General features: G+C 39.2%; 1 protein-coding gene across 7 annotated transcripts in view; it reads left to right on the forward strand.

Moving 5' to 3' along the window:
- The window catches only part of FAM13C (family with sequence similarity 13 member C), a 145,809-nt gene that overhangs the window by 103,130 nt on the left and 24,112 nt on the right, over window positions 1–18,567 (forward strand). For 4 of the 7 annotated variants that reach the window (XM_055308965.1, XM_055308958.1, XM_055308959.1 and 1 more), the window contains one exon: window positions 4,601–4,748. In XM_055308965.1, coding sequence (XP_055164940.1) covers window positions 4,601–4,748 — 148 coding nt within the window. The remainder of the gene's footprint in view (window positions 1–4,600; window positions 4,749–18,567) is intronic. The other 3 variants (XM_055308963.1, XM_055308961.1, XM_055308962.1) reach the window with 1 other exon arrangement.

Raw genomic sequence — 18,567 nt, forward strand, 5'->3', positions numbered from 1 at the left:
TACTGACCTTAGTTTTTCTGTAGGGGGAAAATGTGTTCCTGCATTAAAGCCACTAAGTCAGACATAAGCAGAGTTGAACAAGTGCTTACTCTTTCCTTTGGTTTATGGTTTCTTTCCTCTATCACCCTGTGACAGTAGAAACTTGTTGTTTGACTTGCTTGCTTATTTCTTGGACACCTCCCCACTAGACTGAAAGCCACATGGGGAAGGGGCTGATATCAGTCTCACCAGAGCCTAGTGCAACTCTCTGTGCATTAAAAGCTGCCAGAAGCTGGGAGCTGCATGTGTGGTATTACAATCTGTGTAGGGGCATAACCCTCATGTGTGCAGTGTGAGTCCATGGGCCTTCTCAAGGGTGGCCCTTTGGGGCTCAGCCCTGAGACAGGCTTCTGTTGCCCCCTGGAAGGACATATGATGGTGGCATAGATTGCTTATAAAGCCCCCACCCACACCCCTGGCCTGGGTCTCCTGGTTATCAGGAGAGGTGTCCCTTTAGGGGCCCACCCCACACACGATGTCCAAGCCCCTTCCTCTCAATTCCTATGTTGAGATCATCTTCAGGTAATGGGTCAGTTTGGGATGGAGAAGGAATATAGTTGATGACAGCAGGTCTGAAGAGTTTCTTCCATTCTGCTTTCTTTTCCTCAATAATAGCAGCTTATTTTTTCCCTTCTACTTAGAGATGGTCTTATACCTTCTCTCTCCTGTTTCATTTGCCACTTGTTTTCTTCTCCATTCCTTTAAGCTTACTCTTGTTATCTCAGAGAGGAATAAACCAGCCATACAGATGGATCTCCCTTGACAAACTTAGTCTTGTTTTTGCTTCAGTATGAGTACAAGGGAGGAAGAGGTGAGAGAGGAGGATGAATGACAACCCAGTTACTACTTTTAGCCATAACTGGGTCTCAGCATTATACTTCACTCCCTGTGGGAGTTAAGAGGCCTCTGAATGTGAGCTGACTTACTCCTATGCATTGAAATTCTTTGCTATTTATTTGTATTGCAGGAACACTTAGTTCAGTTCCAGAAACACTGTCCAAGCACCCATTCTGTGCCAGATTCTGTACACCCTCCTCAGTATATTGCATGTTTGCTTTCCTTTCCTTTAGAGTTGGAGAGGAATTTAGAGGTCATGTAGTCTCAGGCCTTTTATAGGCAGATGCAGAGAGTGGGGCCCTTGGAGATAAAGTGATGAGTGAAGGCCTCAGAGTTGGTGTAGAGTTTGGCATCACATGTGACCAGAGCTCTACCCAATGGCCTCTGGGGTGCGGAGACAGTTCATAATAAACCTAATGTTCAGTCTTTGATTGTTTGCCATATGCTAGTGCTATACAAAGTGCATTTCATGCCTTTCATTTAATTCTGAGAACAGGTGCCATTGTTACTGATATTATTGCCCGTCTTTCTTTCTTTCTTTCTTTCTTTCTTTCTTTCTTTCTTTCTTTCTTTCTTTCTTTCTTTCTTTCTTTTTCTTTCTTTCCTCTCTCTTTCTTTCTTTCTTTCTTTCTTTCTTTCTTTCTTTCTTTCTTTCTTTCTTCTTCTTTCTTTTGTCTCTTACACATGAAGAAATTAAGGTCTAGAATAGCAAAGAATTTTGCTCAAAGTCAGATGCATAGGATGTAGCAGAGCTGACATGTCCTCTTCCACTTTGTAACCATATAAGAACACATGCTACAAGGAGCAGCAGGCTCTACACCCGTCCTCTAAATGTAGGGAGGGACTTGCTTCCTTCCTTTCTTCCCTCCTCTTTACTTTTCTTTTTTTAGTTGTAGCAAAATATACATAACAACATTTACTATTTTAACCATTTTTAAGTATATAATTTAGTGGTACTAAATGTGCAACCATCATCTCCATCCATCTCCAGAATTTTATTCATTTTACCAATCTGAGACTCTACCCATTAAATCTAACTCCTTTTCCCTCACCACCAGCCCTGGCATGACCATCCTATTTTCTGTTTCTATGAATCTTATACCCTAGATATTATCTTCATGACTGGATTATTTCACTTAGCAAATGTCATCAGGCTTCATCTTTGTTCTAACATGTATCAGAATTTCTTCATTTTTAAGACTAAATAATACTCCATTGTATGTATATCACATTTTATCAGTTCATCTTTCAATGGACACTTGGATTGGTTCTACCTGGTATTAGTCTGCCAATGCTCTGTTAGAGCTGCTATTAAAAAAGATGCTACAGACTGGGTTGCTGAAAAAACAAACATTTATTTTCTCAGGCCTGCAGGCTAAAAGTTCAAGATCAAGGTGCTGGCAGCATTAGTTTCTCCTGAAACCTTTCTCCTTAGCTGGCAAATAGCCACCTTCTCACATGGCCTTTCCTATGTGGGTGTATCCCTGGTCTCTCTCTCTCTCTGTATTTATAATGATACCAATCATATTGAATTAGGATGCCAACCTTAGGCCTCATTTTTTCTTTAAAAGCCTTATCTCCAAGTACAGTTACATTAGGGGTTAGGTCTTCAACATATGAACTTGAGGAAGACACAAATCAGTCCTTAATGTAACTCTTGGATATTGTGAATAATATTGCTATGAATATTGGTGCACAAATATCTTGTTTGATTCCCTACTTTCAATTCTTTTGGGGTATATATGCAGTAGCAGAATTACTGGATCATATGCTTATTCTATTTTTAATTTTTTGAGGAAATGCCATACTGTTTTCTATAGCAGCTGCACCATTTTACATTCACATGTCATCGTTTCTTAATTTTCAGGATAGTTTTGCTCTTTTTTGAAAGGTCACTCTGATCTCTAAGGTCCTCCAGTAGGAAGCTTGTCTGGAGTTACTCTTTTTGTCTCCCAGATGCCTAGAACTCTTTTCAGAAACTTGGTGCCCTTGCTCCTCTGCCCCTCCTGTCAGTAACCTTGGGCTTTTCCACATTTAGGTGCTAGGAGAACATCCCAGAAAGGAGAAGGGACCAGTAAAAAAGTGACCTGACCTCAGGTAGATGCTTCATCTGAGCTGTGGGCTCTTATTCAGCAGTCCCTGCACAGAGGAGGTTTATGCCTTCATCTCTGAGCACGTCAAAGGAGGTATTGGGAGCCCTCTTAGCAGTGAACTGCTTTGAAAAGACTGCTGTGGGCTTGTATTTACTCATATCAACAGCATGGATGAGGATATGTTTGTGGGAGTGGGTATTGTGTGGGGGGAGGGGTTTGGTGTGAAGAGATGTTTGAGGTGGATGTTTATACGAGGTGAGGTATGAGGGTATATATTTGGGTAGGGGAGTGTGTGTGTACTAAATAGATGTGAGAGTGGGAGTTGAGTATAAGGGATTATATATGGTGTATGGTAGGGTGTTTCTGTGTGTGTGTATATATGTGTGTAGTAGGGGATAAAGGAGTGAAGGGTAGGAATGAAAGTGTATATGGGGGTCAAATATATGCACAAAGTAGTGTGAGGGTGTGGGGGTTGGGCACGCAGGTGTGGAGAACAGGAAGTGAAGGTGTATATAGGGTAGGGTGTTAAGGTATGTGTGGGATAGGGAAGGATGTATGTGTATGGAGTAGGGTGTAGTGGTTGGGTATGACGGTGTGTGGGGAGTAGGGTATGTGAAGGGTAGGGTGTGAGTAGAGTAAGTATATCCTGGAGGGTCATAGTAGGTACAGGATCAATGGTTCCACTCCAAGTAGCCACCCCTGCCAGGAGCCCTGTGGGTGGAGACGCTGCTGAGGCCTGCAGAGCTTTCCTGTTGCAGGGGAGTGGAATCCAGCCAAGGCCTCAGGCATGACTCACTTTCACCTGGTCAGGGGAATTAATTTGCTGGGCATCTGCATCATGGCAGGATACGTGCGTCAGTCTGTATGACTCCGTTCTTATTAAGAACCATGGGAGAAATTTAAAATGAGAAATGAAGGGTGTGGAGGGTGTGGGGGAAGGTTGTTCTGGGAGCTAAGAAATTGCTTCTCCCTCAGTCGCTGTGTCACTCTCAGCGACCAAGGCCCTCTCCTTTGCTCCCTCCACTCTGCTTTTGGTACAGGCAGCTATAGCCATCCTATTGAGAGAAGCAACTTCGGAAGACACACATATGTGCATGTGCATGCATACACCCCCCCCCCATACAGATGCATATCAGGAGCTCAGAAGCACCTCCCAGATGCCAGGCAGCCTCTGCAGCAGTAACTCTTTATGCACTGCAGTCTGCTGCAGCCTTCGTGGTTAAGGGATGCTGGCTTTTATGAATGGTAGCCTGGGAGGGGCCTAATGTCACTTGCTCCTGATGTCAGCACAATGAATGAAACACTTCCAAAGCGTAAAGCCTCAAGCACCCGGGAAGCAGATACTGTCTCAGATTGGCTCTCCTGGTGCAGCGTCTCCTGCTGACGAAATCACCAGTCCCATGTGTGACATATAAAGCCATTTACGTTAGTATTGCAATGAGGCAGAAACTGAGGCTGCATGTGGAATAATGTGTATCTGATTCTGGCACAATCAGCCCTGCCTGAAGCAGCTGTAGCTGAGACTCTCCCCTTGCCAGGCGCTGGAGGAAGGTGTTTTGCAGGAGCTGCGGACTCACCGTTGTGGATTAGGCAGTTACTTAGCTAGCCTGATGTTCTGCTTTTGCTTGCAGAATTCCTTGCTGAAGCTCCAAGCCCTGGAAACTGATCTGTGTTCTGCATTTTTGACAAACCAGGAGGAAGCTGCTCAGGTGCATGGACTCAAGGACCCAGCCCCAGCGTCGACCCAGAGTGTGCCCGAGGAAGACGCAGATGCTGCAGGTAAGAGGCTGGGCTGGGAGCAGGTCTTCACTTGTACTCTCAACCTCTTGTTGCTTTTCTAAACCTGGCTTCTTGTGGGAAACCATGCTTGGTGCAACCAAAAAGCTGAAGAGGTACTTGAGTTGCAGTGGGGGGAGCTGAGAGGGAACGGAGGAATTAAGGTGCGTTCTGATACGGAGCATTCTTTCCAGCTGGGAGCCAAGCATCAGATTTACACATAAAAAGGTGTCAGGTGAAAAACACTCACCACAACTCCTGGTCCTAGTGAATTCCTAACTGGTTTCCTGTGACAAACGAGTGGTGTGCTTATTTTCTGTTATTGGATGTAGATAATCTGTACTGTCTTGATACTTACGGTATTTTTGCGGTATTCAGTGATGGGAGAGTTTTAACATTACTACTTGATTTCTTCTATTACCTATTTGTAAGATGATTCATCAACACAGGGAAAGTGGAGGTGAGTGGTGTAGCTCATTCTGACCCTATATTGTCTTTTTCTGTCTCAGTTTTTTTCCTCATTAACTTCTGTGTTGAAAATTCTCAAAACTGGTTCTCATTTGTCTGATAAGTTCTCTGGTTTTAACCCCAGGGATGGTAGATTGGCTAAGAAGCAGAAGGCAAATTGATACTTCCAGGAAGACTTAGTTAGGAAAGAAACACTAATTTATGTGAGTAGAAATGAGAGCACAGCTTATTTTTTATAACCCAGATGGGTCAGAGTTTTGCAGACTGGTTTCTGGATGGCTAGTAGAAATAGGTTTAGGTGAACTTGCTTCATGAAATGTCCTTTTTCTCCAGCAATTGAAGGAAGAAATTTAAAAAGATAATGTATTTCAGTGTCATCAGAAATAGCTCATTTAAGACATTACTGCTTAAAACAGATCTATATAGTCTAAGTAGGTAAAACCATCAACCTCAGTGTTTATTAATTATGCTAATTAATAACTAAGTATATTAATAATAGTGGCTAATAATAAAGCCGCTAATAGTAACTACTATTATTAAAGATTTCTGTGATCTAGGCACTGTTCTTAGTACTTTATATATTTTATATTAAATCCTCAAACTGATTTGTGAATAATATGCTTCACAGTAAGGATAATGAGGCCTAGTGTAACCCTGCTGGTAAGTGGTAAATTATTTCCCAATGGATGCAGGTGGCTAGTTGGCTATCTTTATTTCCTGGTGACCTCCCCTTGCTCTGCTGGCCATTGTGTTTTGATAAAAGGCACGTAAAAGTGGGAAGGACCCAATGTCAATCCAATTAGAGTTTTAAGTCAGATTTTAGGCACACTTTTCTTCTCCCACCAACCCCAACAAACAACATATAAAACACATAAAGAAGTCTTAAGCCAGATACAAATTGACTTTTGAGTTATCTGATGTTTTGTATCTCCATATCTGGCAAAGAGTTACAAAATATTTGCATGTTGGATATAGATATATCTTTTCTATTTTAAAACCTGACTTTTATGTGTGTCTTATATTCTCCAAGAGTCAAGAGTAGTTTTGCATTTTCTCATTCTGGATGGGCAGGATTTTGAACACCCTTATTAGCAGACCTCATATAATGGAATTGCCCATACAAAGGAACCATCAATACATTTCCTATTAAGTGTTAAATGGTAGAAATGGACAAAAGACTCTTTACAGAGGTGGCTTGTAGGTTGGAGGCTGGATTTTCCAAAATGTAGGTGAATCTGAGATGTCCCAGAGCCCTTCCAAGAGAATCTATAAAAAAGATTTTCACTCTGTGTGTGTGTTGGGGGGGGTGGTGTATACACACACTAGCCAAGATTTCCAGCAAGCGTTCAAAGATAAAAATCTATCTTGATGTTTTTCATTTTGTAGAGCTTGTGTATAAGGAGTCTCAGGTAGCCAACATGACTGCATGAGAGTGAAGAAGCTCCAGCCCCTATATTGAAACTTGTACTTTATCTGACACATTTCTTTTCTAATTTTTCAATAACCCTGTGACACAATCTGGGAATCGCCGGCTAGATGTTTTCAGGGACCTAAAGAGTCTCTTCATTTGGCAGGGATATTGCCAAAGTGGCAGGCATTTGGAATAGGCTTTCACAGATTAATTTTTTCATAGATTAATTTATGGGATCATTAGGTCTTACTGGCTTTCAAGATTAGTGTTTATAGGAAGGTCATATATATTTTTTAATAATTTATTTAATTGATTTTTTGGTCATATATTTTCTAATCTATGTGTCACTCAGAAGGAAGAAATGTCTGCTCTTTGTAGAGGCTCAGGAACTGTTAAAGGATTTCTGGAGTGACCTTTGACCACCTTGAAGCTAGTGTTTATATGTGTAAAAATCTCTGTTGAGAGTGTGATCACATGAGATTAGTATAGATGGCCATAAGTCTATAAAAGATTATAGTAACTTAAAATTTTCTTCCCAAAGTCTGCCCTCTAGCTCTGAGCCTTACATGCATATATAAATATTCAATTACTAATTGTTGATTTCAGTATTTGGTATAACAAAGACAAAGCTCAACAGGTGATTTTTACAGGAATATCTGGATATAATATGCTGCAAATTCACTAGTAAAGGCAAGCATTTATAAATTGATGTGACTTAAATAGGTTTCAAGCTTACTTTAAACTCAATTAATGGCTTGATAAGTAGTAACTTTTGCAGTAGGCATTTGAAATGATGGTTTGAGGAAAGTATTATAGTCTTTTATCTTGAGATCCAAATATTGGGTTTTAACTTGGGTTTATGGGTTACAAAGGTAAGTCCTTCCTAGTAAAATATCTGAAATGTGTTCCCATTCTGGAAATGCAATTATAAACTGCACTTGCAGCAAAAACACATTTCATGGCACTCCTGGAAGAGCATTGTGTTCTAAATATTGCTCATGAGCCTTCCCTGCACATCATAATTACCAGAAAGGTCTTTAAGTATGGGGATTCTTAGTCCTCATCTCCAGACAGTCTGAGGTAGAAGTCCTGTAATCTTTATATTTCATAAACACTCCCAAATAGTGGAAACCATTATTTAAGTGTCTTGAATTAGAGAGAAGATCAAGTTCTCTCAGATTCTCTCTGATTCTGCTTCACCTCAATTTCCTGGACTATGTGGACTTAAAATGCAGGGTCTGTGACTAGTCAGCTTAGTCCCTTTATTTTAGGAGGAGAAAAGTGCTCAAGCACCCAAGTCCTCAGGCTAGAAATAGGTGGGATGGGGACATGGACAAGGGACAGGGACAGATTAGAGGTATGTAGAAAAAAGTGATAGAGAGGAAACCAGCTGCAAGATGACTTCAGGAATGTACATAAGATACTAGTTGTCATGGTTTGTCCAGGAATGTCCAAGTTTTACACTGGAAGTCCCACATGCTGGGAAATTCTCAGTCCCAGTTAATCTATGACAACTGGTCACCCTACCTGGAGGTTGTAAATTGCATAATTTGAGATGGAAACCCTTACCACACATAGGCTCAAATCCTTCCAACTACATCGTAGCTTCTTAAAGCAGAAGCCAGTGCTTCCTCCGTTGCATTAGTAAGGATCTGTTCTGATGTTGTTGAACAGAAAATGGAATGAACATTGTCTTTTCAAGTGCTTATCATTTTCAGAGTTTGCAGAAGGACTGTTTGTTCCACATGACTAAGCATAGTAACCCCCTGTTCTGTCTGAACATGGGTAATTGATGGAATGGAGTTTGTAGCAGAAGCTGTCACCAGATATAACTGAAGACCAGAAATAATAAACCACAGCAGTTCCTAATTCTTTTATTGTAAAATCTTGGTTTTCAAACTTTCTATTTGGGTAAGAGCTTTGTTCCTAACATTGATAGTTAGCAAAAACTAATGTAATGTATCAAGTTATAGGCTATAATTATTCACATAAAGAGTTCTGCATGGTGTGTCGGTCTCTTCCTGATGTCAGAGTTAAGATGGGGCAGAGTTCAAGGGAACCTGACCTTCTCTCTCACATTTCAAGGCATTGTCGACTGGATCAGATATTCCCAATTACTTAGGAGGACTAACTTAGCTTACAGATAGGTGTAAAATGCAAAATTAAAATGTAGGGATGAGGCCTGGAAATGTCCATGTTTGCAAAGCTCCCCTGGTAATTATGAGAGATTCAGGAACAGTTTCTAGAATATAGTGCTCTAGTGTTTCTCTGAAGGATGCTATGAAATGCGTTCTTGCTGCAGGTGGAGTTTATAATTGGCTTTTTGGAACATAGGGGCATCTCTGGTGTCCCACTAGGTGGGTTATCCACCTGACTTGATGTTTCATTCTATCTGGCAGCAGCCCCACACAACGTTTGAAAGTTAGTAAGAAGGTGTCTCTGTTACTTCAATCTCATAAGTGCACACAATTCCAAATATAATTTAGAAACTTTGTTCACTATGGGTCTATGTGTATCTATATGTGTTATTTCTCAGTACTTTCTGAAACTTTTTATATTTTCAGTATGTATCACCTATTGCTTTAACTAAGAAATGGTGATCACCATGGAAAGTACTACTTCATCTTTTTGCCCTAAATTCGTTCCTTTAAAGCAATGATTTTCAGCCAGGGTTGATTATTATTATTATTATTTTGGATCCATCCACCCACCTATCTCAACCCTCAGCCTTGGAGATATTTGGCTATCTAAGGACATTTTTGGTATTACAGCTGAAAGATAAGTGCTACATCTAATGAGTAGAGGCCAGGGAGGCTGCTAAACATTTACAATGCACAGGAACCCCTTATGTCCACCCCCACTGCACCAACAAAGAATTATCTTGCCCAAGATGTCAATAGTGCCAAGTTTTTAAAAAGTTTTAAAAGCTTTTAAATGTATGACATTAGCATTGACTAATAATGACATTTTCATTTGTGTCAGACATTGTGATCTGGGTTTTCCTATTTTATCTTCACAACCTTATGAGGTGTATGCATTATTTTCCCCAGAAGAAAGATGAGGAAATAAGCTTGGAGAGTTAGTGGAACGTGTTGAAGATCCCACAGCTACTAAGTGGTAGAGGTTGGTAAGAAATGGAAGGAAGGGAAGGGTTTTCCCAGTTAGACTTCATAGTTTAGTGCTTCACACTATGCTATTTGCTATCCTGTCTAAATATTAAGTTCCCATAGTTCTAATATTCTAGAATTTGAAATAAGCCCGTAGCCAATGCATATCCTCTCTGCTAATGTGTTTTGAAAATCCAGTTTTCTTTATCCATTTTTAACTTTGTCAACCTGAAGTGACCTAGATTTGTAGTTGATTTACCTATCACAACCTGTCTTCTCATAGTTATTTTATTTTATTTTATTAAGATTTTATTTATTTATTCATGAGAGACAAAAAGAGAGAGGCAGAGACACAGGTAGAGGGAGAAGCAGGCTCCCTGCAGGAAGCCCGATTTGGGATCAATCCCCGTATTCGGGATCACACCTTGAGCAGATGCTCAACCTTTGAGCCACCCAGGCATCCCTTCTCATAGTTATTTTAGCTCCTGTGATCTAAACCATTTCTAGAACCCTGTGCCTTTCTTGATGTGCATTTACTTAACCTGCATAGTGTATTCCAGATGGAGTCAAATAGAATTTTATTTATAAATACGATACCACTGGGGGAAATTGGCAAAGTGTCCAAGGGATCCCTCTATTATTTCTTACACCTACATATGAAACTATGATGATCTCAATAAAAAAGAATGAATACCTAAAAACATATGGACATGAGGGTGTTTTATTAAATACAAAATATTATGCATGTTGAATTGTTTTCTGAACTCTTCCTAGAGATGCATACTCTTGGCTTTTTTTTTTTTTTGTCATAGCACTGTATTCCATTAGAATTCCAAAAATCCCATTCTCTACCAAACTAATCATTTAGTGCTTATTAAGAGTACATGGATGGTTTTCTCCAACTGCAATACCTACTGGCCCACATTTATGGTCATCTGTCACTGTTGAGCCATGCTTTATGAGTTGCTTCTGTGGTTGCTTGGCATTTTATCCTTTGAAAAATATCAATATCATCTGCAAACTCATGACTCTACTTCCTCTGCCATGCCATTTTTGAAATTTAAAATAAGATTAATCCAGGATCCATTTGCAAGGATTAGTGCTGACGTGTCCATCATAAAGATTCTAATTCACTCTGTTCTTTGCTGCATATTGTTAAGTGGATTTTGTAATCCACTGAAAAACATTAGCTCAGTCATCATTTGGTTTTGTTTTTAAACAGCTTCTGATATAAAAACCATGCCATGGACTTCTTGAAAGCCCAAATAAATTATATTCATTGGCTCTGCCTTGTTCAGAAACATAATTCTTTGCAGAACTTGATGTGCTGGCTGGGTGATCTCAGACAAGTGATTTGATCTCTCTGTGTGAGTGTCATTTTCTTTAAAATGGAGGGAAAAAAGAAGAGTATCTACTTTTTAAGATTATTGTAATAATAATGAAGCATAATACGTATGAGTCACTTAGCACATTTCTTCTTAGTAAATGCTCAATAAATGTCAGCTATTACTTTTTAAAAAGCTGGGCATTTTTGCCATAGAGCTTATGTTGCCTCTCTTCCAGTTAATAATGCTTACATTTGTCTTTATCTGCTGTCATAATCCTAACTACTTTGAAGGTCTGGAAATACCATTAGTACTGTTCATTCCCTAGATCTCCTCTGGAATCTTGCATATGATTGACATTACACTAATTCCCTTTAGCAAAAGATATTTATAACAGCAATAATCTATAGAGCTGATGGTCAAATAATTACCTCCTATTCAGGTTGAAACTACATTTGTTACCATAAAATCTATCCTTTGCTAAATCTATGATATAACTGAGCTAGAAATGATCTTTACTGTTAATATTTCTCCTATGTTCTTATAACCATCTTTATAGCATCTCAGAGAGCTTCAAATTACCCCTTGTTTTCCAAGGAAAGTATTTTTTTAATGATTTCAAAATTTGTAGATGACAATATATTCTCTGAGGCTGTTTCTATAACTGCTTTATAGAGAAAAAAATCAGCCTGCAGCTTAAACTGCCAGGTTATTATTTTTAAAAAGATTTTTAAATTCAGTTTTTAAGGCAGGCCAACTGTGGTAACAAGTTACCCCATTTGTTCTTGCTACAACTCTTTACAAATGAGGATTCTGTGTTAGAAGAGCCTTGCCTGGCCAAGGACATAACAATTGTGAGCAAGTGGCATCTCAGACCAACCCTGTGGCTCTAACTCAAGAGACCAGGCTTTTAACTAGTAGGTTTATAGTCATTAAAAAAAAATTAATTGATTTTATTTTTAAGGAGTTTTAGGTTTATAGAAAATTGAGAAATGATACAGAAAGTTTTCATATACCCTTTAACCCTTGCACACAGTTTCCCATACATTATGGTCATTTAAAAAACTTCCTGGTTATTCCTTCTTTCATGCTTACGATGAGTGCAGTCCGGAAGCAATCAGATGGCCTGGACAGATACTTGGTGTCTGACACTGTTCTGCACCCCCCCATCCTACCACCCCCTAAGCCCAGGGTGAACAGCCTCCACTATCTCTTCCAGTTCCCTGAGGATCATATTTTTCTGTGGCTCTTTGTGGAGCTTTGGTACCAACTTCTTTGACTAAGTTTTTCTAACTAATCTTGCATGAGCCTAGTAAAGATACAGACCCCCCCCCATTTTCTTGTATATTCAATTTTCCTTCTGCTTTGCAAAATACATCTGCTTATAAATGAAAATGCTTTGAAAAATAGCTCATTATCTTAATAGCAGATTTTAATCAGCTATACCACTGAGGTGGTCAGGTGTGCAGGAATTGGCTACAAAACCTGGAGAGTCGTTTAGGCTGAAAAATAATCAGAGCACAGCATCCAGCTTTCTCTGTATATCAGGAGAGTGCTTCTTAATATTGGACACCTATCATGGATGACAGCTGCTCTTTCCCTGGTCCCACAACTCAAGCAGAGCTCTGTAATCTGAGCATTTTGGCTCCCCTTTTATGACACAGGGAGGAAAAAAGTTGTTCATTGGCCTTGGCCATTTCCCATGGTTATTTCTCAACTGGTCTTTGGTAGTATGCATATAGGCAAAGGAATAAATAAGTCTTGAATAATCAGAGAGTAAAGTGCAAAGATTCATTTAGTCACCTGGTAGATCTTTCTAGAAGATTGTTTCTTCTTTCCTCCCCAAGTTGGACAATTAGTTTGGTGCCTCCAAAAATATGAATTATTCTTGTTTCAGATGTTCTACTCCAAAACAATACAAAGCATGGATTTCTTCCCTTTCTCATTATTACAGGATCTGGAGATCTTGCATCTTTCTCAGCATAGGTCAGGTTACCAAAGCCCACAGTAGAGTTCTGATTTAAGGTAGAAGGCACTAAGAGTCTGAAGACCTCAATCTTTCATGGGCTAGAAGTTGATGTTTGCTGTATGTTTCCTCAGTGCAAATTCAACCTTTGTCACCTACCTCTCCTTCCTTCTCACCCATCCCTACCACCATGGTGTCTCTTTGCTTTTATTCTTATTCTTCTCCCACAGCTTTCTGGTTGTTTCTTTTTCTCACACACAGCCTTGCCACTTTGTCTTCCTCTGTCTGTATTCATTCTAGTTGTCTTTATTGTCTCTCTTTTTTTTTTAACCTTGGGACTTTACTTTGCTAAGCTAGTTATGAAATTAAAATATATTTAAGATATTTAATTTTGTCTAGGCACTTAAAGTTAGTGAATATTATTTTTATACTGAAAATTTGGATGAGTTCAAACTGTTTACTCTTCCTAAAATTATACTACTGTGTTAGCATAATATAATAGTATATAGTATAAACAACATGTTAGCGAAATTACAATGTGATTTTTCCTTTGGTTGGGCTTTTGTTGATATTGCTTTTTTAAAATTTTAAAATTTTTTTTAATTTTTAATTTTTTGCTTTTTTTAACTAGAGGTAATTTATTCCTTATTCATACCATTGAGACTAAAAATTCTAAAAAAAAATTCAAGAGTCCATTATGAAGCTGCATATAAGTTATGATTGGATTTATAAAATAATCAGTGTCAACATACCCTGAAGATTTATGTATTTAGGCATTTCTATGATTTAAATGTTATGTTCACTTGGTAAAAAGTGCTGTATATGTTAGGTATAATTGCAATGACTCAAGAAAAAAATATTCTGAAATTGTCCTCTTAAAATATTCTAGGGAACAAGAGGGATGGGATTAAATTTAAGAACCACAGGGGTGCCTGGCTGGCTTAGTTGTTACAGCATGTGACTCTTGATCTTGAGGTTTTGAGTTCAAGCCCCACAGTGGGTGTGGGACTTACTTTAAAAATTTGTACTTGGTTATCCGTACAATAATCATGCAGTAAATAAAAATACAAAAAAAAATAAAAGAACTACTCACTAAAAGTGCCCTAATCTATTAGCCATTCATTTTAATTGAAGCCAATACATTGACTCCTTCAAAATGAAACTGTAGAAGGCAGATTTGGGGAGGTGCATGCTGAGATCAGACTCAGACTCTGTCTTCTGAACTCCATACCTACACATATCCAGGGCCTACTGGGCATCTCCACTGGATGACTAAAAGTGCCTCTTTAACTCAGTGTATCCAGAACTGAATTCTTCTTTCTCTATCCCAACCAACTCCTCTCTAGGTAAGATTCCGTCTCTAGGTAAGAGGTAATACAAAACAATAGCAGCTAACATTGATGGATTATTATGTACCCTCCCTTGGGCACTGTCCTAAGTACCTGAGATTCCTTGTCTTCTTTTAACCTTTTCAACACTTTATGAAATGTATACTATCATCATCTTACCCTGAAACAGGCCTTTAGCATGCAATAGACAGTTAATAAACATTTGTTGAGTGAATGAAATCCCTTAATATAGATAGGAAAACTGAGAAGGTAAAAGATTGAATAATCTGTCCCAGGTCACACATATGACAAAACTGGAGCTTGAATCTAAGTGTTTCTGAGCCTATATTCTATGCTAAAAAAATAGATTTATTTGAGAGACAGAAAGAGAGAGAAAGCGTAAGAGAAAAAGAGAAAGAGAGAGAGAGCATGAGCAGGGGGAGGGGGAGAGGAAGAGAGAATCTCAAGCAGAGTCCCCACTGAGCATGGAGTCTGACCTGGGCCTTGATCACACGACCCTGAGATCATCACCTGACCTGACCTGAGCTGAAACCAAGAGTTGGATGCTTGACTGACTGAGCCACCAGGTACCCCTAGATCCTATGCTTTTATCCATGATGGTAAGGTGGCTCTTACACCTGCAGAGTGCCTGCCATAAAGCCTAGTCCTCCTTTCACAATGACAAATTTCTTACCCTTGTAGCTCCCAGGTGTTTCTATTGTGGTTGTCCATAGAAGCTGGCACTAAGAAACCTACTTGGAGTGCCAGCCACACCCCACTCAGTAACTTGGCTAGCTTCATAACCCAGAATCTCTTTTCATCTGTCCTCATTCCTACCCCACCCATTCTAACCTTGGAGATAATGTTCCTCCTCTCTTGGTAGTCTTGAAGCAAGCAAGCTCACCTGTCTCCCTACATTTAGTTACTGAGGTGACCTCAAGTTTACCCATGTTCTCTCTTTTGTGACTTCCTTTGTACCTTCAGATGCTCAAATTCAACATACCTAAAATTGAACCCATTGTGTATCCATCCATCAGATATTTTGGAGTTGTTTCTAGTTTTTGTTTTGCTGGCCCTCTTTGGGTGAGGCTGGTTGAGAACTCTGATTCTTTTCCCTTTTTAGAGTGATGGACATACTTATGGTTCATCTAACTTTTAAAACCAAAAAAGGCTGACAATTTGGCATTTTGGAATGTCCTGAATGCCCACCTATAAAAGCTGAATGCCCACTGAAGGACAAACCCAAGAGTGCAAATTAGCAAATCCACAAGACTATGACTAATTTATTACTTGATTAGATTTCAGCAGTACATCTCAACTGGTTGCAGATAGAGATGTATTTGAATTTTGAATCGCTTTAAAAATTCACATTAGATATATTTAAAAATCTGACTGACTCATTCAACAGCTGTAATACAGCATCTGTTTCTACCTGGGGTTGCAGCAAGATCAGAAGTGGTCTCTTGGCTTTCACATACTGATAATTATTTCTCTTCTGTTCCCTATTGTTCAGTGAGTGGGCTGCCGAAAACCCTGTTTGGTTCCCAGGGTCAGAGATGTGGAGTCATCTACCATGTGCAGTGGTCAGACCTTCCTTGGTGATAATATAATTTATATCACCTTCCATACTGAATTTAAAATGGAAATCTTTTTTTTATTATCAGCCTCATGTAGTTATTATTAAGATTAAATACATGGAAAAACTCTTACAAGTTGAGCACATAGTGAGTCACTCCAGATATATTACATATGATTATTTTTACTTATTTATAAATAAGAACTGGTAGGAGGGACAATATGTTGAAGGGTATATTGGTTCTCATTTCCCATATTAACCCCATAGGGACTTGAGTGTATAGTTGGTGTTCAATAGGAAAGCATAATATTCAATTCCTTATTCTGATGATAATGCTTATTAAAATGATGGTTCTCATGTCTGCTGTGTTTAGCAGCTTCTATGTCTTATCTCAGGGTTTCACCAAATATGCTAGAAAAAGTTGCATGGACAAACATTGTTAGTTTTAATAGGAATTTATTTTAATGTGTATCAGTTAAAAAAAAAGTAACTAGCACATCAAATTCATTATTTCTTGGCCATCATAACCTAAGATGAAGCTGAAATTAAAAAAAGAAAACAAAAACTACTGGTTCAAATTTATCTAAAATACATAGTAAATATATTAATTTATGTAAAATATGTACTTCTTTGCTCTATTTATCTATCATTTATATATATCTACATACAGATATGGATCTTCCTTGACTTACAATGGGGTTACATACAGATAAACCCACTGTAAATTGAAAATACTGTAAGTCAAAAGTGCACTGAATCCATAGCCTACTAAACATTCTAGCTTAGCCTACCTACCTGAAAGGAGCTCAGAGCATGTATATGAGGGCAGCCTGGGTAGCTCAGCAGTTTAGCGTTGCCTTTGGCCCAGGTTGTGATCCTGGAGACCCGGGATCGAGTCCCACATCATGCTGCTTGCATGGAGCCTGCTTCTCCCTCTGCCTGTGTCTCTGCCTCTCTCTCTCGCTCTGTGTCTCTCATGAATAAATAAAATCTTAAAAAAACCACTTATATGAGCCTACAGTTGGGCAAAATTCTCTAACACAAAAAGCCAACCTTATAATAAAATGTTGAATATCTCATAAAACTTACTGAATACTATACTGAAAGTGGAAAACCGAATGGCTGTGTGGAGAATAGTTTTAAGTGTGTTGGTTGCTTCCCCTCGAGACTATGTTGTTGACTGGGAGCTGTGGCTCGCTGCCGCTGCCCAACATCACAAGAGTATTGTACTCTGTGGACCCTTTTCAGTCAGATGTCCAGGAGCCCAAGCGCTTCCATTTTAGCATTATAAAACAGCACCAAGAGACTCATGTTAGTTTTGACCTTAGGGCCACCGCTGAGCTGAAGAGCTGGAGGCCTCAGACCTTTCCCATTTCAACAAAAATACACTGGTCCCAGGTGCTTGCTAAAGATTCTTTTCTTCCCTGTCATTATTAGCAAAATACTCTGTTCAGAAAGAGGTAATAGGAATAAAATGCCTTTCTTCTTGGGGCCTAGCGGTTTAAGAAAAGGATTTGGTAAAGAAATTGTACACTTCCTGGTGGGTTTTGAAGGTGATTGTTAGCATATGTTGTGCTTTATTGATTAGTAACTCTTACTCATTGTTACTCCTTAGGGCTCCTGCCAAACCGTGTTTTCTGGGTAAATGATTTTTAGCAAGGGTGTTGCCTGTGGTGAGTTGTCAGACAGGAACACACCTTGCTTGCAGGCCTGGGCACTGGTGTTCATCTGGCCCCACCTCTCAGGCGCTGATAAAATGCTGTCAGTGAGCTTCAGAAGCACAAATAGGAGGCATTATCTGGGCTCCCAGTCTGCAGCTCAACAGCAAAGAAGCCAGTTGAAAACACAGAAGCGATCAGACCTTTGATGTTACACAAAGCAAATTGCATTTCAAGCTCTAAAGAACATGAGCCATTCTAAACCTGATTAAGAGTCATCCGGCACCAAATTTTGATAAATGTTTATTTTGGGAAAGTAGAATGCAGGGTTTTCCGATTCTGCTTATTCACCCAGAAAACATTTCTTCATTTGAGGTAGGAGTAAGAGAAAGCCTTGAGTTGTTCTGAGTTATTTGCTGGGAAAAATTGAGGAATTTGTTTTGGCTGCTGCTTGATTAACTGTCTGGAGCCCATGATGCAGAGATTCTCATCCTGTCCACTCAGACTCCATATCCTGATGTTCCTCACTTCCCTGACCTCACCTCCATAGCACAGGTGTGCCCACCTTCTGGACTGACCCTGGGGTCGGAAGCTAATGAGTTCATTTAGAGGGGGAATGATCATAGAATTCAGGCACAGACCTAGCATCCTAGTCGGGGAGAGGCCTTAGAGCAGGTTTTGTTCTTATTTTTTATTTTTGTCAAAAACAAAATGCTACATAAAATTTTTAAAAAGAAACAGAATCACTCCTAATTCTTCCATGCTTTGTAGTTGCTAAATAGCTTCTTTGATCTTTTGGTGCATTTATTTGTACATAAATATATGCTTTTTACAGAAAATGGAATCCTTACTGCTTTGTTTTGAAATCTGTGGTTTTCATTTAGTATATTCTGAACATCATTCCATATTGATGAGTAGAGTTCTCCATTAATGCTGAGTTAATTTTTTTTTTTTTTTGCCTCTCCCTTCCTCCTTCCCTTTTT

This window comes from Nyctereutes procyonoides, unplaced genomic scaffold (assembly GCF_905146905.1).
Source record: "Nyctereutes procyonoides isolate TBG_1078 unplaced genomic scaffold, NYPRO_anot_genome, whole genome shotgun sequence".
Taxonomy (NCBI): Eukaryota; Metazoa; Chordata; class Mammalia; order Carnivora; family Canidae; genus Nyctereutes; species Nyctereutes procyonoides.